Below are 20708 nucleotides of genomic sequence, written 5' to 3'. Positions count from 1 at the left end.
CTCAGGAGTACCTAGTGCCCAGGTTACCTACTGTTTACTTCGTCTCCTGGAGTTTTCGATAATTTTGATAAATAATTAGTCAAAACTTGATACTGGGGGGTTTTTAAGCTTGCTGAGAACGTATTTAATATCGAAAACGATCTTCTGAGCAACATCTACGTCATAGAGTTTAATTTTATATCTTTAAAAAATAACACATTTTTTTTAAATTTGGCGCTTCAAATTCTGTTGGTAGCATTGATGAATCTTTATAAAATCAATGGTACCACTACGTACGAAAAGAAGGAGAGAAGAGAAAGTAAAAATACGATCTCCCGCTTAAAATATACATGTGGTTTGGTGCTAAAAGGACCATTGTTAATATTTTACTTTTTTATACAGCTTTATTAAAAATTTAATATTAGTATGATAGAATTGATTCAAAAGATGGCATAACCCAGACATCCAAAGTGAAAGTTATCCTCCAACACCAAATTGTTCTATATGGTCCACATCAACTTCAGAAAAAAGTCACACCATTTTGAGCGTCGGTTTTGGGGGGAGGGGGGGGAGGAGAAATCGGTAAATTCGTAGTGTTTTACGTTTTTCGTCAACATTTCTAAAACTGTGCGGTTTAGCATGAACAACCCTCTATACAAAAATGTTCTACATTGGATTTTAAATAAAAAAGATCATATGCATAATCCTTCTAAAATGAACGGTTCCAAAGTTACGGAGGTAGTATAGTATAATTGGTCCAAAAAAGGCCTAACCCAGACATCCAAAATAAAAGTTTTCCTCCTACACCAAATTGTTCTATATGGTCCACATATGGTTTAGTAAAAATTTACAATATTTTGAGCGTCTGGTTTGGGGGGGGGGGGAGATGGGGGAGAAGTCGGTAAATTAGTAGTTTTTCGTCAATATTTCTATAACTATACTTTAGCGTAAACAATGTTCGACACAAAATTTAAAACAAAAAAGGTTCTATACATAATTGTTATAAAATCAACGGATCCAGAGTTACAGAGGGTGAAAAGTGGAAGTTTTCGATACTTTTTATATTTTTTTGGCAATTGATGATGATTTTGGGTGGTGAGGTTGACGTTTCTTCAAGGGCTTATCACTAACATACCATCGGCCACTGAAATAGCAAATCTGATTTATAAAACACAATCCTGTTAAAGAAAATCAGTAGGAAATTGCCCAAAAAATATAAAAAGTATCAAAAACCTCCACTTTTCACCCTCCGTAACTCTGGAACTGTTGATTTTATAACAATTATGTACACGACCTTTTTTGTTTTAAATTTTTGTATAGAACGTTGTTTACGCTAAAGCATAGTTTTAGAAATATTGACGAAAAACTTAAAAAAACTACTAATTTACCGACTTCTCCCCCCCCCCCCCAAACCGGACGCTCAAAATGGTGTAACTTTTTACTGAACAATATGTGGACCATATAGAACATTTTGGTGTTGGAGGAAAACTTCTACTTTGGATGTTTAGGTTAGGACTTTTTTTGGACCAATTATATTATACTACCTCAGTAACTTTGAAACCGTTCATTTTAGAAGGATTATGGATAGGGCCTTTTTTATTTCAAATTTAATGTAGAACATTTTTGTATAGAAGGTTGTTCATGCTAAACCGCAGTTTTATGCTAAACCGCAGTTTTAGAAATATTTACGAAAAACCTAAAAAACTACGAATTTACCGATTTCTCCCCCTCTCCCCCCCAAACCCGACGCTCAAAATGGTGTGACTTTTTTCTGAACATTATGTGGACCATATAGAACAATTTGGCGTTGGAGAGTAACTTTCACTTTGGATGTCTGGGTTTGGGTCTAGTTATACCATACTATATTGACAAAACAAAACGCAAAAAATTGACATTGGCCATTTGACACCAAGGCGCATTATGTGGCTACTGGTATGTGGCACAGTATGTAAATACGTTCTCAGCGAGCACAAAACCACCAAGTATCAAGTTTTGACTAATTATTTATCAAAAATATTGAAAACTCCAGGAGACGAGGTAAACAGTAGATATCCTGGGCACCAGGTACTCCGGAGATCACATCCAACGTCATATTCGTTTTCAGCGACCCCAAAAACCCCCCGAGTAACAAAATTGAACTCATTTCCGTCGATAATTGACGAGTTCTGAATTTTTTTATTGTCTGTTTGAGATGCACATTAAGAATGCATTTTTTTGTTGCAGTTTTTCAATATTATCTAATGGCTATGGGTCACAAAGTTCCTTGGCGCATTCACAAATCAAATGCAAAAAGAATTATTAAGATCCGTCGAGTCGTTTTTTTTTCGGAGGTAAGGCCGATTTTAGTGCTTTATTGCCTCGCTTATAGTACACATATGAAGTTTTATGTGCATTAATATTTTATTGGTCAAAAGCAGTGAGTTTAGCATTAGATTAGACCTACTCTCTACATTTTCAGGTTTGAGGGTGGTATTAGTGTGATGAACTATTGAGAATCTTTTGAGGCCTGCATTTCAAAGCATAAACAACGAATTATATCGATTCCCTACTAACTACCAAATATTGAGAATATTGCATAGTGATATTAGAAAAAAGTTACTTTATTTTGATTAAAAACTTTTATGTTCAAGTAAATATGGTGCAAGTTATAACATAAAATAAAGGCAGCGGGTGTAAAAAATAAGAATATAATAAGCATACCCTAGAACGATTGGGAAGCCATGAAATTATTCGGTTAAAAAAAGGATCGTCCAATGAGGGGAAAGGGAGATGCATGTAATCTAGAAGCAAACTACGGTGCATACACTACAAAAATGAACACATATGATTATTATAAATTAGCTTTAAGTAAAACACATAATACCATGGTCTTGCATGCACTAATGTTTTATCTGAAATAACAAAGGTTCGATAAAAATACAGGACATTTTAAGTAGATCACACATTAGACATCTCTGAAAATAATTTCTGAATTTGTAAATTCTGAAAATTTGCAGATTCGCTAACTGCAGCTTGTTTATTTATGTCATATAAGGTATCATGTTTTTTAGATATACATTAATATGAAACATAATATTTTGAAAAATTTTACACGCAGAGACATAAGTAATGTTTTTAAGGTACGTTTTCACGCTCATGCAATTTGCGCAAGTCGACTTGTGCATGCAAATTTGTGCAAATTTGCATGCACAAAAGATTGCATACGTTTTCACGTTCAAGTCTCGTGCACAATTTTTTATTACTGTTTGTTCCCTAAATTAATACTGATTGCTTTGAAAAAGAAAATTAATAAAAATAAATGAAAAATTACGTAAAAATAAGATTACATAAGTAGAAGACAGACACAAATACAAAATTTAAAATTATAAGCATGTACTTAAAATATCAGTTACTAAAATATTAATCCACAGAATAAAAGGTATTTTGTAATTTTGATAAAAGGCTTTACTTACAAATCAGTTTTCGATGTAAATTTCCAATAAAAACCTTACTTAAATGTGTTTGGAAATAAATTAGTTGACGATGTTATGTCCCTCTAAATGTTAACAAAATATGTGAGAGTTACATTATTATTAAAAAATTCAAGTGATGAATAACAATCCGTATGGATATGGCCTTTGGCATCTTATTACATTACTATAATATTAACTTAATAACATAACACCCATCGTACGTAATGAAAAGACATATTACAGTTCAAACAAGCAACCCAGTGCCTTGTGGAGAGTCATAAGATGTCAAAGGCCATATCCATAGGGATTTTATGCATCATTTGGATTTTTTAAAAATAATGTAACTCTAACATATTTTGTTAACATTTAAAGGGTTTTTACCCATGTATTTTTAGTGGTTTAGCATGTGATTTGCCTGTATCAGCACTGATGATGATCTATATAGATCGAAAACGTTCTGTGATTTAGATGTGGCCCTTTGAGGGTTTTTAAATAAATATATACCTTTTATAAACGGCCAAACCCGATTTCAGGACAAAGAAGTTTAGCCTAGGCGCGTTAGGATAAACTAGTATGGCATAGGCCAAACTAGTTTGTCCTATCGCGCGTAGGCCAAACTAGTTTGTCCTAGGCCAAACTAGTTTATCCTGATATAAATACACACACTTCAGGCCAAACTAGTTTATCCTGATATAAAGACGCACACTTCAGGCCAAACTAGTTTATCCTGAAGTGTATGTTATTATATCAGGATAAACTAGTTTAGCCTAGTTTAAACCAATTTAATCTAGTCGAAAATAATTGATTACAGATTGGTTGCTGATTTAAACGTAAGTTTAGAAGACACTATGAAGAGTTATAAGACTTTTAAGTATTTAGGGTACATGATAAACCGAGATGGCACTTTATGAAAGATATAGAAATGAAAATAATACGGGGAAAACAAGCCACGAAAGCACTCCATGAAGTGATATGGAAAAAAACTCTAACTAAAAAAAAAACAAAAAGGATTCTTCAGGGCATAGTGCTGAATATTACCCTACAAGAGCGGAAGAATGGCCAGTGACAACAATAATACGAAATAAAATACGAACAGTTGAATTGGAGTTTATGAGAAGGTGTCTACAAATTACCAGGTAGGATAAAATAAGAACAGAGGAAATATGAAACAGAATAGAAGTAGAATGCTCAATTACAAAATAGTTGTGGTAGTAAAAGTAGAGCCCTGAAATGGTACGGGTATGTACAAAGAATGCCGGAGCACAGGTGGCCGAAAAGATTTTTGGACTGGGACCCGCGGGGAGAAAGACGGAGAGGAAGACCTGCTGTGAGATGGAAAACTTACATAGGAAATAGAGACCTCAGAAATGGCGACTGGGAGAATAGAGTGCTATGGAAGACGAAAACGGCAAACTCATAATGGAAAAAAGCCAAGAAGAAGAAAGTAATTCAGCGAACTAGTACGGCTTAATATAGATAATAAATAAAATACTTTGTTCTTGGAAAAATAATCATTTTTATTAAAATTATAATTATTCGTAACAAACAAACAATAATATTGAGTTATATTCGCGGTCGGACGGACAGACAGCCTAGGTCAAATTTCTCACCTTTAGTACCATCCTTGGATTATAAGCTTTCATTTGACACCTCATTTGTCGTGTGTGTGTGTGTGTGTGTGTGTGTGTGTGTGTGTGTGTGTGTGTGTGTGTGTGTGTGTGTGTGTGTGTGTGTGTGTGTGTGTGTGTGTGTGTGTGTGTGTGTGTGTGTGTGTGTGTGTGTGTGTGTGTGTGTGTGTGTGTGTGTGTGTGTGTGTGTGTGTGTGTGTGTGTGTGTGTGTGTGTGTGTGTGTGTGTGTGTGTGTGTGTGTGTGTGTGTGTGTGTGTGTGTGTGTGTGTGTGTGTGTGTGTGTGTGTGTGTGTGTGTGTGTGTGTGTGTGTGTGTGTGTGTGTGTGTGTGTGTGTGTGTGTGTGTGTGTGTGTGTGTGTGTGTGTGTGTGTGTGTGTGTGTGTGTGTGTGTGTGTGTGTGTGTGTGTGTGTGTGTGTGTGTGTGTGTGTGTGTGTGTGTGTGTGTGTGTGTGTGTGTGTGTGTGTGTGTGTGTGTGTGTGTGTGTGTGTGTGTGTGTGTGTGTGTGTGTGTGTGTGTGTGTGTGTGTGTGTGTGTGTGTGTGTGTGTGTGTGTGTGTGTGTGTGTGTGTGTGTGTGTGTGTGTGTGTGTGTGTGTGTGTGTGTGTGTGTGTGTGTGTGTGTGTGTGTGTGTGTGTGTGTGTGTGTGTGTGTGTGTGTGTGTGTGTGTGTGTGTGTGTGTGTGTGTGTGTGTGTGTGTGTGTGTGTGTGTGTGTGTGTGTGTGTGTGTGTGTGTGTGTGTGTGTGTGTGTGTGTGTGTGTGTGTGTGTGTGTGTGTGTGTGTGTGTGTGTGTGTGTGTGTGTGTGTGTGTGTGTGTGTGTGTGTGTGTGTGTGTGTGTGTGTGTGTGTGTGTGTGTGTGTGTGTGTGTGTGTGTGTGTGTGTGTGTGTGTGTGTGTGTGTGTGTGTGTGTGTGTGTGTGTGTGTGTGTGTGTGTGTGTGTGTGTGTGTGTGTGTGTGTGTGTGTGTGTGTGTGTGTGTGTGTGTGTGTGTGTGTGTGTGTGTGTGTGTGTGTGTGTGTGTGTGTGTGTGTGTGTGTGTGTGTGTGTGTGTGTGTGTGTGTGTGTGTGTGTGTGTGTGTGTGTGTGTGTGTGTGTGTGTGTGTGTGTGTGTGTGTGTGTGTGTGTGTGTGTGTGTGTGTGTGTGTGTGTGTGTGTGTGTGTGTGTGTGTGTGTGTGTGTGTGTGTGTGTGTGTGTGTGTGTGTGTGTGTGTGTGTGTGTGTGTGTGTGTGTGTGTGTGTGTGTGTGTGTGTGTGTGTGTGTGTGTGTGTGTGTGTGTGTGTGTGTGTGTGTGTGTGTGTGTGTGTGTGTGTGTGTGTGTGTGTGTGTGTGTGTGTGTGTGTGTGTGTGTGTGTGTGTGTGTGTGTGTGTGTGTGTGTGTGTGTGTGTGTGTGTGTGTGTGTGTGTGTGTGTGTGTGTGTGTGTGTGTGTGTGTGTGTGTGTGTGTGTGTGTGTGTGTGTGTGTGTGTGTGTGTGTGTGTGTGTGTGTGTGTGTGTGTGTGTGTGTGTGTGTGTGTGTGAAAAAATGGCTTGGATGCGAGTCCGTTAGCCACAGATTTGTATTTTATTTTTACCTCAATTTATTAGTTTTGTTATATTTATACGTATTTCACTTAAATGATTATATTTGTTTCTTTCAAGTAGTTTATGAGTAATTTAAATATTTCCATTTTATGACAACTTAGTAGATATTCTAAACTAATTGGAAAATGAACTTGTGTTTGTCGTAAATTGTAATATAATTGATTTATATATCTCTCGTTAATTTTGCATTCCAAGAAAATATGGTTTAAATCTCTAATCGAAACATTATCACAAAAACATACTGATGAATTAATTATTCCTAATTTGTGCAGATGTGCCTCATATTTCCCGTGTCGAGTTTTTAATCTGACGATAGTAGAAATATCTTGCTTTGGCAGGTTATATTTAAATATGTATTCAGGTGGCGGAGGAAGTTCTTGATGTAAAGAAAAATATAAATTTTTTGACATGCTTGTAATATTTTTCCATTCTTTTTTCCATATTTTATTTATTCTAACTTTGACGTCATTTATTGCATCTGTCGATAAGATGTGAGTTAGTATCTCACCTTTTTTATTGCATCTTTGGCCAACTCATCCACTTTCTCATTACCCAGTATACCGGCATGCCCTTTTGCCCATATAAATACTACTTCCACTTTAGACAAATTATTTTTTATATTACATAAAATTTTTGTATGAACTAAAATCAGTATTTTCAATTGCATATATTGCAGATCTGGAGTCTGTTATTATCACAGCTTTTTCAATATTATTCTCTTTGATCCATTCTAGAGCTTTTTCGATGGCTATAATCTCAGCTGTAAAAATACTACTAATACTAGATAATTTGTAATTATTATGTTGATAGGTATTTTGCACATACATAGCACATCCTACTCCTGTTTGATTTTTAGAACCGTCTGTATAAATTACTGTGTAATCCACAAAGTCGCTCAGTATAGATTTTACTAAAATATTATTTAAATGATTTGATTCTGTTTGTCATTCTACCTGGTATAATGACGGAGGAGTTGAGTTCACGGACAGACAGACAGACGGACGGACAGACGGACGTGGATAATTAAACGTTTTCACATTTTTTCAAAATTGGTGAAAAAAATATTAATTCGTACTAGATTTTATTCGTAAGTGTATCTTTTCTTTTAATTTTTGGAGAAAACCTCATCCTTTTATTTATTATTTTTTATATTATTTAATTATACAAGAATATATTGATTTATAGCATGTATCAATATCTTCATTCGATGTATCATTTGATACAATATATCGATATATAATTTTTTTTGTCATCCCTGTTGGGACGTGATTTGGGAATTTCCCGCATGCAAAAGTCCTTACATGTTCGCTAAATTACTTTCGACTCGGCTAAATTGGTTTAGACTAGGCCGTACTAGTTTATCCTGAAGTGTGATCTTTATTATATCAGGATAAACTAGTTTGGCCTAGGCCAAATTAGTTTGGCCTGAAGTGTGTCTATTTATATCAGGATAAACTAGTTTGGCCTAGGACAAACTAGTTTGGCCTACGAGCGATAGGACAAACTAGTTTGGCCTAGGCCATACTACTTTATCCTGACTCGCTTAGGACAAACTAGTTTGGCCTAGGCCAAAACTAGTTTGTTATGAAATCGGGTTTGGCCGGTAACACATATACGTTTTTGATCTTATCAAACTAATAAACCTTATACAAAATGCATCTAGCGAATGTGCGGTACATGTGAAATATCCTGTATGTTTAATTATACACCATTCTCAGAAGTAAAGTTTTGCAGGCCGATAAAATACCACTGTCATTGTTCTTCTGCACTAAATCCTCAAAACTTGGAAGAAAACTTGGTTCATAGTTTGCTACAAGGAAGGTTCTACATTCACTGCCATTTAAACTTATTTTTTTTGTATAGAGCACGTCTTTCGAATATTAATATGTAGATATACATATTTTTTGTTTAGATTATGGACGTGAACCCATTATCTTGAATGCCGCTTCATGGATAAAATGGGTAAAATTGGATAACCTTCAATCAACGGTTTTTTACTTGTATTCGCAGATGTATTATAATTTGAAGAAAGTTATTTATCTTCATATTATAAATTCCCTTTATTTTCCTATTCTTCTTATTATCTCGGCATTTGTGACTATCTTTCCTCAGTGTCAAAGCTTCCATTTCGTATAATAACATGGATATCGGAAAATAGTTAAGTTAAATTTACAAAACTTAAGAGGACATAACATGATTATTCAATATTCGATATATAATAGGAGAAATATTGAAATTATTGGTAACGTAAATACGTTGCAATATTTTTATCCGTGACAGCTCAATTAATCATGACTTACATATCTTATAATTTTCCAAGCGTGCATTCTTTATAAGAAGGTAGGCTATAATCAAAATTAATCTTTTTATGTCTTGTTTTTTCAAAGTGGTAATCGTGTTTCTACGTTTCATTTTTATTCTTTTCTTTTCGTTAAAAATTTCATTTTAATTTATGATTAGTGAATGTAAGCGTGAACAAACCAGAATTTTGGAAGGAGTTGAGAATGATTTTAAAATAAACTGCTGAACAAAAGGAAACCGGACACTTAAAAATTAATTGTAATTTAAAATGTAAAATTAAAAACAAATTTAAAACAACAAAAAAACATGAATTATTGTTTAGTCATGTATTGTGTTTTGGAAAAGTTAGGTACATTCCATGTCAAATCACTAAGGCAAAAAATTTTGGATCTCCTATTTGTCTGAAAATTGGTATATAGCTTCTTCTTTTTTTCTCAAAATGTTATTTTATGCTATTTTACAGTGATTTGGTGTTTATTTAAACAAATTTGCATTTTCTGTCGCAAAGTATCAATGAAAAACATATTATTTTAATAGAAGGGACTCAAAAATGTCATTATATGGCATTATAACAAGTTATTTTGATTCAAAACAAGGTTTTGATCAAATTTTATAGTGTAGAAAACGTTAAAATACCGTTTTTTACATTTTTCTCCATTCCCAAAATACATCATCATCGATTTGGCTGAAAATTTGCCCACAGCTAGCCAAAACATAGGACTTAAGTAGTTAGAAGGATTTGAATTATATTACAATACCAAAAAAGTTACATGTAGTAATATCAGACTCAAAAGTATATTAGTCCAGTCGGAATAGCATTTGATTTTGCATGCCGAGCTGCCCAAAATTTTATTTTTCTACTCTTTAGGGGAGTCAATAGTAGCCTAAATTTAAAATCACGAATGAATTCCTCCGTTACGTTAGCCGCCATCTTGATTTTAAAGGAGAACCTGTTTTGCTCAATATCTCCGCCATTTTTAACTTTTCGACAAAAATGGTAGAAACTGAAATTGTTCCAAATAAATCGTATTTACAATTTCTTTTTAACAATTTTTGTCGTGAGGTCGATATTTTCGTGTTAATTTTACTTACAGTAGACGCCTATATTTTTGACTATGATATTGCATGTAACTTTTTTGGTATTGTAATATAATTCAAATCCTTCTCACCACTTAAAGTCCTATGTTTTGGCTATCTGTGGGCAAATTTTTAGCCAAATCGATTATGATGTATTTTGAGAATGGAGAAAAATGTAAAAAACGGTATTTTAACGTTTTCTACACTATAAAATTTGGTCAAAAACTTGTTTTGAATCAAAGTAACTTGTTATAATGTCACATAATGACATTTTTGAGTCCCTTCTATTAAAATGTTATGTTTTCCATTGATACTTTACGATAGAAAATGCAAATTTGTTTAAATAAACACCAAATCACTGTAAAATCGCATAAAATAATATTTTGAGAAAAAAAGAAGATTTTTTGACCTTAAATATCTTAAAGCTACATACCAATTTTCAGACAAATCGGAGATCCAAAATTTTTTTGCTCCAAAATTGAGTGATTTGAAATGGAATCACCCTTAATTTTAAGTTCCAACTCGTGCACAAGAGGTCTGAAGGTCTTGAAGAAGTTGACAGGCATGATCTACTCGGTCTGCAACAAGGACTCTATCGTGTGCAAACCCCAAGTTGTTTAGAAACTCCCCATTTATCTTGACTCCAATATTTTCCTAATTATTCTCTCCAATATAAAGCGGTGTATAGTTTAGGAGAGATTGTGTCTCCATGCCTATCACCCTTCTCAAGGGAAATGTGTTTGTGTCGTCATAGTACGTTCTCACTGAACCTCTTGCTCTATTATATATTATATATTCCGAAGAAGAGTTGTGTACCTATGATCAACACTAAACTCTGTAAGAGCTCTGATGGAGCTCTCACAGACTGAGTTAAATGCTTTCTCAAAGTCTACAAATATTAATATCAATGGCTTATTGAATTCTATACCTTTCTCTATTAACGATGTTATTACTTGTAGGTGGTCCTTTGTTCCAAAGCCACTCCTAAATCCGCCTTGCTCTAGTGGTTGGTGAAAATCTAGCTTAGGCCCCAGTCTGTTAGTAATTATTCTCATAAAGAGCTTATTCAGTGCGCTGGAATAAGTGTTACCTCCCCCCTTAATAACTTATTTATTTCTAGCACATAAGCAAAACGCTCGGACAGGTAGATTTTTAAAATAATCAAAGTATATTATAACATCAATGTTTCGAACTTTACGCGATCCCTCTTCAGGTGACAGGCATAACTTTGATTTTTTTTAATGGGAAAGTACATCATTTGATAGCTCAATTAAAAGCGTTTGAAATACTGATTACAAAAATGTATAATACTTTAATCCTTTTTAAGAGCGTAGGCGCAAAATTTCGATCGAATTGTTTTTAAACGCATTCATTTTTTCTAATCCTGAGAAAACTAATAAGTATTTTTGAAAAATTTAAACGCAGAATAAAAGATTACATTATTACCGAGGGCTGAAAGTCCCTTAGAATAAACAAAAATTTCTTTTAAATGATATATTTGAAATTCAAAATCCGACTAAATTTTCTTTTTTTTTTTTCACCCCTGTGACTTATTAAATAATCATTATAGAAGTTCCCAGGCACTTTTGACCCTCGATAATACTGTAATATTTCATTCTGCGTTTAAATTTTTCAAAAATACTTATTAGTTTTCTCAGGATTCGAAAAAAAAAATGAATACATTTCAAAATAATTCGACCGAAATTTTGCGCCTACGGTCTTAAAAAGGATTAAAGTATTATACATTCTTGTAATCAGTCTTTCAAAAGCTTTTAAATGAGGTGTCACGTGATGTACTTTCCCATTTAAAAGAAATCATAGTTATCACTGTCACCTGAAGAGGGACCGCGTAAAGTTCGAAACATTGATGCTACAATATACTGATTATTTAAAAAATCGACCTGCCCGAGCGTTTTGATTATGTGCTAAAAATAAATAAGTTAGTAAGGGAGGGTAACACTTATTCCAGCGCACTGTATAATGAGATAACAAGCTGATAGGTCTGTAGTTTCCAATTTCTGTTACATCTCCTTTTTTATGCAATATTATCATAACGGTAGTATTCCAATTTTTTTGGTGTCATTTCTTCAAAGAGTCAGGCACTATAAAGAGTTTTTAAAGCTTTTATTACGCATTCGCCTCTTAGTTTTATCATTTCACTTACAATGTCATCCTCTCCATGTGTTTTGTTGTTCTTCATACCTTTTGACGCGTATTTAATTATCTTTTTGTTACATCTGGAAATTCCTCTTGTTCTTGATTTTGTTTTGCTGGAATTTCTACCTCTGTAATGTGAGTGTCACGACCATTATATAATGTGACAGGATTTCTTGTTGTTCAGATATGTTTGTTTATTTTTTAACGATATTCCTAGTTTCTGTCTTCAACTATCGTTTTAGAACTTTTAGGCTTTTATGTTTTATGATATTAGTTGTTTCTTTAGTGCTAAAGTTCCTTATGTCTTTCCCAACGGCTTTTGAAATAATTTTGTTTAACTTTCCTAGCTCTGCAAAGTTCGTTGTGTGCTTATATTTCATTTCCCTTCATTTTTGCATTGGGATTCTTCTATATTCAGTTAGTTTTTCATTTTTCCTTGTTTGCTTGACTTGGTACTTCTTCTGTGCCTTCTTTATGGCACCCACTAACATTTCGTTAAGGTGTTCAATATTGGTTTCATATTTCACGTCTTTTTGTAGGTTACTATCTATTTCTTCCTCGTATGCCCTTATGTTGGTAATCGCAGTGAATGTGAGTTTTTTTATTATCTACAAATTTTTTATTTAAATATTATTATTAGCGTTAAAGATACAAAATATGAAGGTACCGGGGATTCATTGTAAGGCAGTCTATTTCAAAAATGATTATTTTTAATTAATGTGTTACAATACCAATTACATACATCGGAAAAGTCTAGGGATATTTTTAGAAAGTGACGTAATTTCTATATTTCTGATAAAATTTATTATTTGATAATAATCGATTTGTAGTGATTAGTAGTATTTTTCTACGACCGTTTAATAACATGCTCATTATTCGTTAATTTTTCATAGATAATAGCACCCATTACTTTACCCGTGAGTAATATTTCATTACTCACGGGCTGAAGTTACTCCCGGGTCATTACTCACGGGCTGAAGTTAGATGCAAGTGGCGCATGCCACTTTTAATACTAATCGTATATAAACTGCAAATAAAATTACTTAAACTTGTTTATTTAATACAATAATTATTGTAATTTATATCAATAATTATCTTCGAAAAATTTTTAAAGGAATTTTAACTGTAACAATGTCAGTATATTTTTTACGTTTATATCTTGTTTACTAAAAATTTTGACGTATATCATTAATTTATTTTAGTGACAGTGACATTAGCGCATTTTGTTTGTGTTAATTGGAATTAACTAATATTGTGTTTATTTTTTAAACCAATTGTGTTAAATATGTTATAACATATTGTATATATAGTTATATTACTATATTATATATAGGTAAATGTAAATATACATTATAACTTTAATGAAATACGTCCACCGATACTAGCCAATTGCTATTTATTAGATTCATTGACGGTAGGTACAAACTTATGCTTATAATTTTTCTGAAACGACTAGAACTTGGATTGACCATTTCTTGTTGTATTTTTACAATACATAAGAATTTGGTAATAGTAGGCAACCAATTATTCAGCCACGTATTAGGGGTAAACAGCATTTAGGAATTTTTGTAAATTATTATAATTTAAATATCGAGTAGTTTATTCGAGTATATTTTTACTAATTAAAATAAAAAAAGGTCGTAGAAAAAGTATAGTATTCTAATCGCATGTAATGGCTTTTACTCACTCTGATGAATTACGATACTCGCCTACGGCTCGTGTCGCAAACTTCATCATTGTGAGTAATAGCCGTCATTACATGCTCGTTGAATAATATACTATTAATATACAACAAAATTTGTTGAAATGTCAAAAATAATGAAAATGCCTTTCAGAAATGTCAAAAATATCGAGAAGTGCAATTAAAACAAATAAGATCATCATAAAATATGGTCGTAATAAAAAAAAAACAAAATTAATTACTTAATCTGCCGTTTATAGACAAAATGAGATTTTCGATATCTTGTTGAAGTACATTCGTCTATTAGACACTCTTGGAATCGAAACAGCGTGTATATGTTACCCATATGTGGAGTAATTCTTTGTCGAAGCATGTCCTATACATGCTCGATGGGATTCAGGTCGTGGGATTATGCTCGCCAAGGCAACATCAATACTTTCACCAGGTAAGCCAGTCTGTCACTGGGCGTGCGATATGTTTACGAGAATTATCATGCACGAGGTGCAAGTTTTGACAAACCGCCTCAGCAAACGGACGAACGATAGGTTGTTGAGGTACTACTGAGCTGTAACGAAGCGGTTTGGAAAAACGAGGTTTGTTCTGCCACCGACTATTATTCCACTCCATACCATTATTACTGTACCACCTCTGTATGTGTAAACGTCCTGGACATGTTTTAAGCGTTCTACATCTCTAGATCGTCTCCACACTCTTCTGTCTCTCCTATGGCGCTACAGCCATAGGAGAGACCCTAGCCTCCCCCAGCATCCGCCTCCAAGTATCTCTGTCTCTGGCTGCTCTCCTCTAGTTGTCCACCCTCAATATCTCTTTAGCATCTGTTCTCACTTCGTCTATCTACCTCTTCCTTGGTCTTCCTACTGACCGACGTCCCACCATAGTTCTACTAGGTGTTCTAACGCTAAGCGTTCTACTAGGTGTTCTGTCGGTATCCATTCCTGCCCAGCGCAATATTTGTATTCTTGCATAATTTGCTATAGAAGGTTCTCTGTAATATTGGTACAACTCGTGGTTGAACCTTATTCTCCATATACCACTGTCACAAATGGGTCCCAGTATCCTCATTAATATCTTGTAACGATATGATACCTCGCCAAGCGATGAGCTGCTTTACCCGAGACGACCGAAGGAGTGTCGGCGTTGGCGCATAGCATCGCTGGGGGAAACCGAAGGAGAGGGCATCGAGAGCATATTTAAGGCGAGCTAGGAGAATGAGAAAATCAGTCGTGGCTAGCGAATTGAACTAACCATGGCTCAACAGCTGCTGCTCGCGTATTGAACGAGCTTTAGCTGGCTTGACAAAGATGCACTGTTTGTGAGGTGGGACTATGCCTAGGCGGACGCCACAGTAGTGACGTGGAGTCTTGCCATGATCGTTATCGCAGTGTGCGGTAGTAGCGAGGAATGATCTCCGGATCGGAATATAGGGTTATGTTGATTTAACGTAGAGATATTGTTGTATATAAATAAACTGTTTATCGTATTATTTTAATGTTGCTATTATGATCGGATAACTGTAAGAAAGTTTAATATTGTTTTTCCTTTGCAGAAGACGGAATTATATTTTATTTTATTTGTTTTAAACTGTATATAATTATATTTAATATATTTACTTTATTTTTAACTTGTGTTTTACTGAGTCTGTCGCGTCGTCTTGAAAGTACTGCCCGTTACAATCTTTCTTTTAAAAGTATTAATAAGATCCTTCTTAAGCACACTTTTACTCGACAAGAATCGGGATGAAATCTAAATCTAGATTCGCCGAAGAGATAAACTGTAGCCCAATCATTTGCATCCCAGTTTTGATATTCTTGACAACACTCTTTTTGCAGACAGTCTAGAAGCATTGCAACGATTAGTAAATAGATTACATCAAATCAGTATAAAATATGGACTACAAATTAACGTTAAGAAAGTTCATGATTATTTCTAATCAACATACAGTAGGAAGGCTAGATATCGAGGGAAAACAAGTAGAGTGAATAACTACAGATATCTGGGAACCTGTATATAATAATGAAAACAATGACCAAAGTCTTCTTCTTCTAAAAGTGCCTATCTTCTGGAGATGTTGGCGACCACATTGACCCATCTTATTCTATTTACGGCAGCTCGAAATAGATCATTTGACGTTAGACCAGTCCACTTCCTAAGATTGGCCAGCCAGGATATACGTCTACGTCCAGGGCCTCTCCTGCCCTCAACCTTGCCTTGTAGAATCAACTGCAGCAGTCGGTATTTTTCATTACGCATAATGTGGCCGAAGTAAGCCAATTTTCTGTTCTTTACGGTGTTAATTATTTCTTTGTCTTTTCCTAGCCTCTGGAGAATAGTTATATTAGTTGTGTGGTGTATATATGAGACCCTCAACATACGTCAGGCAACATACGATATGGCATCTTCTGTCAGGCTCCAGCTTTCAACTCCGTATAGGAGGACACTAAAGACGTAACATCTAAGAATTCTTATGCGTATATTGATACTTAAAGACAAGTTGCAGAGAATTTTCTTAAGACTGTTAAAAGAGCTTCTGGCTTTTTCAATACGAGTTTTTATTTCGTAGCTATGATCCCAAGTATCCTTAATGTTGCAGCCCAGGTAGCATATTTTCTGTACTCTCTCTAGAGGTGTATTGTTTACTGTAATTTGGGCGTTTATGTTGGTGTTTTTACTAATGATCATTATTTTTGTCTTCTTACAGTTTAGTTTTAGGCCGTATTTGTTACATGCTTCTACAACATTATCCATGATCCTTTGGAGCCCCTGCGCACTATCCGCCAGCAATACTGTATCGTCTGCATATCTAATATTATTTATAAGTTGTCCATTTACTGCAATACCATCTTCTGATTCGTCCAAGGCCTCTCTAAAGATGTTTTCAGAGTATATGTTAAATAATGTTGGTGACAGTATCCAACCCTGCCTGACTCCTTTTTCAACCGTGAAGATTTCGGACAGTTCATTTTCGAATCGAACTGTTGCTTTTTGTTGGAGATATAAGTTTGAAACGAGTCTTATATCCTTACCATCGAGTCCTGATGTTTTTAGGATATCGATTAGTTTTCCATGTGGGACTTTATCAAATGCCTTCTCGAAATCTATGAAACATGCATACACATCGCAATTGACATCCCTGGCTCTCTGTATTAGAACTTGCAAGCTGAAAAGTGCTTCCCTCGTTCCGAGTCCTGATCTGAATCCAAATTGAACTTCACTCAGCTGTTCTTCTAATTTGGTGTATATGCGCGAGTGAATGATAGTAAGGAGTACTTTAAGTACATGGCTCATCAAACTAATTAATCTATGTTCTTCACATTTTCTAGCGTTGGCTTTTTTGGGAAGTGGAATGAATATTGATAGTAGCCAGTCTTTTGGTAAGTAACCAGTCTCGTATATGTTGTTGAATAACTTCGTAAGAGCTGTAATTTGTTGTGCCTCTAATAGCTTTAAAATTTCACCATGCACCTCATCAAGTCCTGGTGATTTCTCATCTTTAATCCGCTTTGATGACCAAAGTCATCAAAGACAAATCAGGACACGCATTGAAATTTCAAGAAAAACATTTATAAAAATGGAAAAACGTTTGTTAATCGAGACCTTCCATTGGAGCTGAGGATATGAGCCTTAAGATGCTACGTGTTCTCGACTTTGTTGTATGGAATGGAAAGCTGGACACTAAAAATAGACAATATAAAGAAGTTGGAAACATTCGAGATGTGGTGCTATAGACGGATTTTGAAAATACCATGGATCCAACGAGTTACAAATGCAAAAGTGTTAAGAAGGCTAGAAAAGAATTGCGAGGTGATAAAGAACATCAAAACAAGAAAACTGGAATGTTTACGCCACATTACCAGAGGTGCGAAATATGAAATATTAAGGCTCATAATGCAAGGTAAAATTAAGGATAAAAGATCCATAGGTAGAAGAATTTTCTGGCTGAGAAACTTAAAAGAGTGGTATATTGCAGCTTAGTAGATCTTTTCAGAGCAGCCGCCAATAAGGTACGGATAGCTGTGATGATAGCCAACCTGCGATAGGAGAAGGAGCTACAAGAAGAAAAAAAAGACACCACTCTAATCTTGCAGCGCGATTGCCTCTGGATATAGGTGGACATCTCAATGACCCTCGATTGTGAAGATTGGCTTCATGGAGACGATTTCTTACAGTATCCAGGTGCTGTAATTTTTGGTTGTCTTCTAGTGGTTACACTAAAAATCGGTCTTGAGCTGTAATTGTAGAGCGCTCACGTCCTAGATGACGTTCGGCTGGACTTCGAGCAATGAATATAGACGTGAGTAGAAGGGTACTGCCCTGTAACGTTTTAGCATTGTTTATATAGGGATAGTTGGTCAGCCCAATAGGAAAATTTGTTTGATTCAAATTGAGACAGTCACCAGATGTCCCCACAATTTCTGTCAGGGTCGCAACTTCAAAATGCCTAGACACCAAGTTGGATACGATCCTATTCATAACACCCCAACTCGCTATTGGGACCGTGCAAGTTCGGCAAAGCGACACCTATTTCTACGCTCTGCAACTTTATTCGCACTTTTAATTATATTGGCCAATTATATTAGTCCTGGTCACTGGATAATTGTCAAGGCCATAGTCCAAAAAAATAATAAGAAAAAATAAGATTCAGGCTATGTTATTAAAACGTAAACAATTGTATGTAGTAAATAAAATTAGTTATTAAAATGCAGTACTGCAAGCAAAATACAATTAATTAAATTTACCTTTATATAATAATTGCATATCATATCAATATTGTGGAGCAACATATAATTTTTACTCTTCAATGACAGTAGATATGAAATGTACGTCAATTTGACAATTTCAATTGACAATATAAATTATTTAAGAAAGTTGCAATATTTCTCCGCTATTCGCGCACGATCGTTTCTCAATTCCCTTCCAAGTACTTGCACACCGCGAATACATATTAAGAAAAATAAATATATATGGAAGAATATATTTAGAAATTGAATTAATGATGTCATGCTATTATATATGTATATAATGTATAGTAGCATGACATCATTAATTCAATTTCTAAATATACCTACTCTTCTATATATTTATTTTTCTTAATTATGTATGCGAGTTGGGGTGTTATATGAATAGGATCGTATCCAACTTGGTGTCTATGCATTTTGACGTTGCGACCCTGACAGAAATTGTGAGTACATCTGGTGACTGTCTCAATTTGAATCAAACATATTTACCTATTGGGCTGACCAACTATCTCCCTATATAAACAATGGTTTTAGCAAAGGATTTTGTGTTCCCACTGAGTAGGTGCATAGACCTTCAACGACCACGGAGCTTACGCGAACTCACCACAGCCCGCACCGCGGCCGCAACAACTGTCGTCAACAAGCCTGCTTTGAAGTGACAAGTAAACGTGAACATCTATTCATATATGACAAGTAAACATCTATATAAAAGCTTCTTCTAGGAGAGTATATATCCTTTGCTTCGAGTGTCACAAAAACGTCGCCACAATTGACTTATAACACTTTGGGAGACACCCATATGCTCAGCTAAATTAGTTTGCCGCATGCCACATTGAAGAAGGCCTACAGCCCTATTTATCTCATCCAAAGTTACAAGATGTCGTTCCATGATTAAAAACAATATTTTCAATGCACTTACTAAACAAGAACTTTATAGCATAAACAAAATCGAAACTAGCAAAATATTTACTGCAGTATAAATCCTATAGTTTTTTCCTCAACTGTAAAAAGCTTTCTGTAAAAATTCAATTGAAATTAAATGACCGCGTAATTTTATTATACTCTAAAAATATCCCTAGACTTTTCCGATGTGTGTACCTATATATACTTAAAGCAAACAGCAGCCACCTTTAAAGTAAATATGACTAAAATGGACTCTACCTTTGCATCGAAGTTACTAAAATCAGCGAAACTTCCGCCGCCGCCGAATGGATCGCTGCCGAAAGCATCAGACTGTTGTCCCTTTTTGAAATTCGGAGGTTGTGGTCTAGGAGGAGCAGGTCTAGGTGGGGGATTCTTACTTTTCTTAGGTGGTAATGCGGGACTAGGGCTGGTGGGCCGAGGGGGTGCTGATCCATCTCTCGTTGGAGCATGTAATACTGCAAACGGATCGCACCCAAATGGATCTTTGTCAGACTAGAAGAATATAAATTTTTGATTACAATGATTATTTGGTTGATTTTTATTTCTCTCTTATGATCAAAAAATTGCTATTTGTCAGTATTTTAAAAAGTTTTAAGTTGTTACATTAATTGCTAAATACTTCGCACATCCCGTTCAAAAGTGTATTAACTCAAAAAATTTCATTTTTGTATTTATCCCACCAACACAATGAATTATGCAGAAAAGTGTTGCAAATCAAATTTTTGGAGGAAAACTGCATTATTTCAATCAAAATATCATTTTTGGTTGTTGTTTTCTTTTAACAAATATTTTCCCTATCTTACTCTCTAGCCCAGTTGTAACAGGTAAAATATTTATACAAAAATGAAATGTATATTAAATAAAATAAAAAATAGATTATGAAATAATCAAAGCAACAATTTTGTGTTCGCTCTGCTGAAAATTTTAATATTTTGAGTTGTTACAGTTTAGAACAGGATGTGAGACTTTTAACATTTCGAGTATTAACTACTGAACATAAATTTCGATAGCACTTTTGAGTGAACTGTTGTAAAACTGTGAAGTAGATTTCTGTTTAAAATAGGGAATGTAAAATAAAAGAAAAGTAATAAAATCAGTAGATAGCACAATATTTTTGTAGCTATCCACATCAACTGTGTAAGGCTATTATTGAAATAACCATTTTTTGTAG

At 34.8% G+C, this 20708-nt stretch overlaps 1 protein-coding gene across 7 annotated transcripts in view; it reads right to left on the bottom strand.

Moving 5' to 3' along the window:
- LOC114339223 (epidermal growth factor receptor substrate 15-like 1) overlaps window positions 1–20708 on the bottom strand; it is a 190712-nt gene that overhangs the window by 16913 nt on the left and 153091 nt on the right. For 6 of the 7 annotated variants that reach the window (XM_050654104.1, XM_050654107.1, XM_050654105.1 and 3 more), the window contains one exon: window positions 19775–20029. In XM_050654104.1, coding sequence (XP_050510061.1) covers window positions 19775–20029 — 255 coding nt within the window. Of the gene's footprint in view, window positions 1–2589; window positions 2785–19774; window positions 20030–20708 lie in introns of those variants that run through there. The other variant, XM_050654109.1, reaches the window with a different exon arrangement.

This window comes from Diabrotica virgifera, chromosome 6 (assembly GCF_917563875.1).
Source record: "Diabrotica virgifera virgifera chromosome 6, PGI_DIABVI_V3a".
Lineage (NCBI taxonomy): Eukaryota > Metazoa > Arthropoda > Insecta > Coleoptera > Chrysomelidae > Diabrotica > Diabrotica virgifera.
Note: the sequence above shows the minus strand (reverse complement) of the source record. Positions and strands in the feature narration are given on the sequence as shown.